Source organism: Notamacropus eugenii, chromosome 2 (assembly GCF_028372415.1).
Source record: "Notamacropus eugenii isolate mMacEug1 chromosome 2, mMacEug1.pri_v2, whole genome shotgun sequence".
In the NCBI taxonomy this organism is placed as follows: domain Eukaryota; kingdom Metazoa; phylum Chordata; class Mammalia; order Diprotodontia; family Macropodidae; genus Notamacropus; species Notamacropus eugenii.
Window position 1 is genome coordinate 68,463,442 of NC_092873.1, and position 6,000 is coordinate 68,469,441.

Consider the following 6,000-nt stretch of genomic DNA (forward strand, 5'->3'; position numbering starts at 1 on the left):
GCCATCCTTGGGAACACTCCTCTTCCATGGGCATATCAGCTAGGAGCTAACCACCATGATTGTCTTTGGTGTAAGAGTGATATGGCCAAATGACCATCCTTTTATTAAAATGCCAGCATAATTAATTAAATTATTGAAATGCCCAGAAATGATGTCTCTCAAACCTTCCTAAATGCCACAAGATGCAGGAATACCAGGGTGACCCCTTCCCTCTTCTGTCCCTCAGTTTACAAGGAGCAGCCAGGGGCTTGCCCTGCACAGCACCAGCATCCACAGGCAGGGCAGTGGGACTCAGGCATAGATCTCCACAGTTGGTCAGGAGCCATAGAAGCAAGAACAGAAGGATCTCTCTGCCCCTTCCTCCTCCTGACATTTTGTTCTCACTAAGGAACAGGTTTTTGTTTTTTGGGGGCAGGCTTAGCTTCTTTCTATTTCACTATGTCATGATGGGAAGAAGCAGGCCGGCTCCTCTGGACAATCCAAAAGTCTCAGAGAGCCATGGCCCCAAAAATGCCACAGTTCCCAGGGCAGGGTACTTTCTCCTGCAGGAAGTTCAAAGTGCTTTCCTTAAGGATTCCTTTCAACAGATGCCAGGACACAATGCACCTCAAGGGTCCATGGATGTCAGAGACTACATTTCCCTCCCTCATGAAGGCCACCACCCCTGACCTTCCAGAGACAGTCTCTGTAAGTTGCTGTGACTGAGATATTCACTCTATAGCCAAGCTGGCCCCAAAGCAAAAGACATGGAACCTAGCCCAGGGCCCAACAGCGCACACATATAGAGGGAAATAAGCCCCAAAACAAAATACTTTTTGTACTCTCCAGGAGCTAGCAGACAAAAAGATTCCCAAGTTAGGTCCTGAATGAGGCTTCCCGGCAGCCTCCCCAAGTACAGAAAACCATAAGAAGGGACCAGCGTGGCGGGGTCTCTGAGCACCCTAACCTGCTTCTGGGCCATCCCTGGCTGGCAGCTGCTACGTCTTTAGAAACAGCAAGTTCATGTCAAGAGCAGCTGATGATGTCAAAAAGAATTAGGAAATGAACAAATGCAAAGCACCCACCAAGCCTTCCTCTATGCTTATTACACTATGCTAAGAGCTGTGGATACAAATACAAAAGCCAGACAGTCCTGGCCCCCAAGGAGCTGTCAAAGAAACAAGCTCATTACACGAAAGGAACTCATCCCCAAGCCAAAAGGAGAGAGGCCTGTGAAAGCCTCCCCTCCCCATGGCTGGCCTTCTCCCCCTCAGCAGAGCCCTTCCTTCCCCAAAGATCACAAACCCTACTCAAAGCTCTCCGAGTACTACCTGCTGCACCTGAGCAGCCCCTGAGCACTGGGCCTGCTGTGCCTGAAACTCGTCCACCTCCTGACTCAGTAGATCAAGGTCATCCTGCTCGCTTTCAAGCCTCTCTTCCAGCGTCTTCATCTTGCCCTGAGTGCTTGGCACTTCAGGCTCACTGGGATCTGTGGTTAAGGAGGATCTGCCGTCCTGCACAGAGAAAGATAGCACCATTTTGCACACTCTGTCAACCCTCCCAAACCTCATCTAGCATCTAACAGAGTTGTAAGGGAAAGCACTGCTGGGTGGACACTGAGGAGCCCAAGAGTTTTGAGGGAAGTGAGGATGGTTTCGGAAAAGATTCTATATAAATGACAACACACAGTATGAGGTAGTAACTTTGGCAGAGAAGGTAGCTAACATGGGACCTTCCATTCATTACTTGCAAGGCCTCCAAATAAGCCACTGCAATTCTTCAACAGCTTCTGAGTATGAAATCTTCTAAGAAAACTCTCAGGACTAATAAAAATCATAAAAAACCATTCAGGAGTCCAAGTTATTTCAGACATTTCAAAGAAATTCTAAGAAGTAGGCCAAAATATGTTTGGAACGTTTTCTGCTATACCCTCAATAGCAAAGTTCAACCTTCCACCCCAAAACAAGAATAGTTTTAAAGGCCCTGTGGTCTGTTCCTCTCTCCCTCCATCCCCCTTCCCACCATGGCCCCAGGTTGGAAGGCACCATGAGGGGCAGCACTTGGGAAGGTGCTGACGGGCCACAGATGCCAGGGGGTGAGGAGGCTCCCTGCCCTACTCTCACAAATGCAGAAAACAAGCCAAGCATCCAAATAACTAAATGCAGAGCAGAAGCACATCAGGAAACTCATCATTCCACCCAGCTGCCAAAATCCTAATGCACCTAGAGTCGTCCAGACACACACTCACACTGAATGTAGGAAATAAAACAATGTTCTTACTTTGAATATTTGTTCCTGTCCAGCTAATTCAGTAAGTGGCTTCTTCTGCGTTCCCAGATTGGAAAGCTCCGTCTCAGCCTTGTCAATTAAGAGACAAAGAAAGCATTAAGGAGAAAGCAGAAAAGTCAATGCCTTCACCACCTAATCCATGCTGCTCCCTAACAACAAATGACAGCTGCAGGCTTTCCAGGGTGCTCCTGACCCATACCACCCAGCGGAGGGCCAGGGCACATTCTCCTTGCCAATTGGGATGTGATGGTAGTTAGTGCCATTCACAGACCCATGCTTTCCCACTGCCTACGCAAATCTGATACCCAAATTTCCTGAAGAAGGAGAATAATGGGAAATTTTCATATATCAGAGACAGGTGGTCAAGGATGCTGGCTCCAAAGGACCTCTCCAGAGATAAAATTATTCTACAAATACTTATCAAACATCTGCACTACAAGTAAGAGGAAAGAAAGGAGAGTTAGAAATAGGGGAAATTCTGGAAACTAGATGCTCTCAATATACTGGATGACAAGAGAGCAGTGACAAGCAGCCATTTTCATTTCAGAATGCCGACATCAACAGTTCTGCACATAAATGTTCTCTTGGTTCTCTTTGGCATCTTCAACATTCACAGTTCCATGTACCACCCCTACTGTTTTTAAACAGCCAAATTCTTCAGACTTCTCTTTATGGGTTTTGAGAGGACCTCCCACCTCCCACATGCTGCCCACTCAGACTCCATGCCATACAGAGATACCACCACACAAAGTGTGTCCTTGCTGACCTCAAACCCAGGGCAATTAGGAATCCACAAACTGAGGCTAAGCCCTTAACCCAGGAATTCCTCACAGCAATTACCCCACCACGTCCCACACAACTGGTTGATGCTCATTCCCTTTTCTCTCTTCTGCTTAACACCTTGGACGAATTTCCTCCTCCTCCTGCAGAGCCTGCGCTGGGATGCCCTAGGAAGATGTCGGGCCACTGAAGTTAGATCTACATCTGTAACTCCATGCGATGCCTTGGATTCCCACTCACTTCAAGGGCAGTAAGATGGGAGGGAAATGGAAGAGGGGAGGCATTTGGGGGACATGGAAAGTTTCAAGAGAGTTCTCAATTTGAATTAAGCAGAAACTCTACCATAACTGGCATAGTTAATTCTCTCAATATTTATTAAAACAATTGAGGATGAGGCCTACGAGAGTTTCTCAAAATGACCATGGCACCAAGGTATGAAACATCAGGGCAAAGAACACCGCTCACTCACCTTGTGGAAACAAGAAACCCATCCTCCCACTTATGGCAGCCAAAAACAGACCAGACACGGAGGTTAGTGCGTTAAAAGGAGAGGAACCATCACAACAACATAACGCAAACCAAGAGCCCCAGCCCACCCTCCTCCAGCCACTTCACCTTGGCCTCCAGGGCGCTGGCTCTCCCCTCAGCACAGTCACCGTCCCCCCTGCTGTCCACACTCTGCTCCAGGTCTGGGGGTGTTACCGTGCACTCCTCCTCCTTCTCCGTGACAGCCGCATGGACAGCCGTGCTCTTCCTCTTCGACGCCTTTTTCTTCGAACTCGAACTGTCGCCTTTTGTTTTTCTTTGTCGGAACTGAGCAAGCTACACAAGAAGGTTAAGAAATAGTAGAGACAGAGATAAGTGAGAAAACCGTAACAGGACCACAAAGTGAACACCCCTGTGGAAGAGAACATGGAATGGCTTAATGGGACTGTGCATAAAAATCCACGGGGACTCCCTAGCTATCAAGGATCCAGGTGGCCAACTTAGGCCTCAGCCCTGACCAAAGGCATCCCCAGCCAAAACAGCAGGGTGCCGTCTGCAGGGTTCTAATGGAAATGAAAATGACATCCAAGTCCCCAAGTTATTGGGGCCCTACAAACAGGTCAGGGGAATTAAGTAACAGCTGACAAGCAGCCTGCTAGCTATGGTCACTGGCAGGAAGTTATCAAGTGGTCATCAACTTCGCCAAGGCATGGAAATGAACTGAGAGGCGAGTCGGGCCCTTTCATTCGCCTGCTCCCCCTGCCCCCAAAGCAGAAAACCAGGAGTCAAACTTGGAGCCACTGATTCTGAGCCACATCTACAGAAATAGCAAAAAATTCATTAAGCTGGGTCAATTGCCTCTCCTCCTTGAAAGAATCAGATGCTCTACTTTTCTGAAGTATCCCGGTGCACAAAGCACCAGGGACCTCCAAACCATGTCACCCATCAGAACCCTCTCTCCTTAGCTCCCTGAGCTGAGATCAGCCTTTTCCACTAGCCTGCTTGTGGCGAGCCAGAATCTGCACCAATATTTCAACTGTGCAAGACCCGCCATCATCAGCCCCAAGCTGGGCTCGGAGGCCGCACTGGTCACCCACCCTGGGCCATGACCTCCCTCCTACAGCCAGGGAAGCCGGCCCTGCTCGGGCACTGAGCACAGGCCTGGAGGGAGGCCCTGCTCTCTTGGGGGCCTGGGCCTTGGTAGTACTGAGGTCCCAGGGGCCTCTGGGGGGAAGGGGGCTCGCTCCTTCGCACTGACCCCTCGCGGGCCGCCTCCAAATTGGGCCACTGTTTCGGGGTGACCGCGGCGCTCAGGCCCGGCTTTGGGGAAACCAGGCTCCGCAGGTGGGCCTCCCCTGGGGCAGCCTCAGTTTCTCCATCTGTACATCGAGGGAGGTCGCCCCAAGCTGTCCAGGTGGGCGGGCCTCAGTTTCCCCATCTGTGCACAGAGAAGCCAGCACACTAAACCCCTAGCGTCACTCCGAGGTGGAGGCACACGCCCCCTCCTCAACTCCGCCCCAAGCCACGCCCGGAGCCCAGAGGGTGGGCCCCCAGAGAGGCCGGAAATGCGTGAGCCCGCTTCCGGCCAGTATCCTACACTTCCGGGACCTTCTAGCAGGCGGAGGACCGGGAGACTCGGTGGTCAGGCTCCACCCCACCCCCCCGGCCTCCAGGGCCTGGCCCCGCCTCCACCCCGCGATGACTGGCCAGGAGGCAGGGGGCGGGGCCGAGGAAAGAGCGGTGGATTCAAGATGGCGGCGGCCAGGAGGCGGAAGATTTCGGGCGAGCCCGCGAGAGAGGCGCGGCCCCGGCGGGGATGGGGGATCGGGGACCGCCAAGCTAGCGGGCTCGGTGCTAGGCGGCCCCTTCCCACTCCCCCAGGACCGCAGGTTTCCCGCCCCTCCCCAGGCTCCCGAGCTTCGCGCTCTGTGGGGAGGGGAAGATCCCACGCGGCGGCCAGGGTCGGCCTTACCTTAGCCCGGCCGGCCTCCACCTTGCGCCGCCGCTCCTCTTGCTCGTCGTACTCCATGGCCCGGCGAGGATACGCGCGTGGCCCAGGGGCGGACGCGACCCTCCGCCGCCGCCGCCTCTGCAGCCGCTGTATTGACACGGCCGCCCCGCCCCCTAACTGACCGGGAGCGAGGGGGCGGGTCCGGGCACCCTCCGAGCGCTCTCCAACCCGCCCACGCCCATCGGCGTCCTCCCACAGATGGACGCCTGCACTGGCCAACAAGCGAACGGCGTCCCGCGTCTGCCCTGCCAATCATGGGCTCGGGGCGGGGCGCTCTTCTGGAAACCCGACCCCTCCCAGCCAACCGCCCTGGTACAGCTCTGAGTGACAGGCCGCTAGCCTCTGTATCCTCCCTTTTTCCGCTCAGCCCAGGCTCCGCCTACCTTACGAAAGAATTGGTTACTGCGCTATGACGTCAACCGAGCTGAGCCCTCTGTTTGGTCAATTTCAAAGGG

At 53.2% G+C, this 6,000-nt stretch overlaps 1 protein-coding gene across 19 annotated transcripts in view; it reads right to left on the bottom strand.

Annotated features, from left to right (window-relative positions):
- PCNT (pericentrin) overlaps positions 1-5,785 on the bottom strand; it is a 122,527-nt gene extending 116,742 nt beyond the window's left edge. For all 19 annotated transcript variants that reach the window (XM_072640773.1, XM_072640767.1, XM_072640761.1 and 16 more), the window contains exons 1-4: positions 5,507-5,785; positions 3,664-3,870; positions 2,260-2,337; positions 1,311-1,493 (exon numbers count right to left, since the gene is read on the bottom strand). In XM_072640773.1, the coding sequence (XP_072496874.1) occupies positions 1,311-1,493; positions 2,260-2,337; positions 3,664-3,870; positions 5,507-5,563 (525 nt within the window). In that variant the 5' untranslated portion in view covers positions 5,564-5,785. The remainder of the gene's footprint in view (positions 1-1,310; positions 1,494-2,259; positions 2,338-3,663; positions 3,871-5,506) is intronic.
- Between the last annotated feature and the right edge of the window lie 215 nt (positions 5,786-6,000).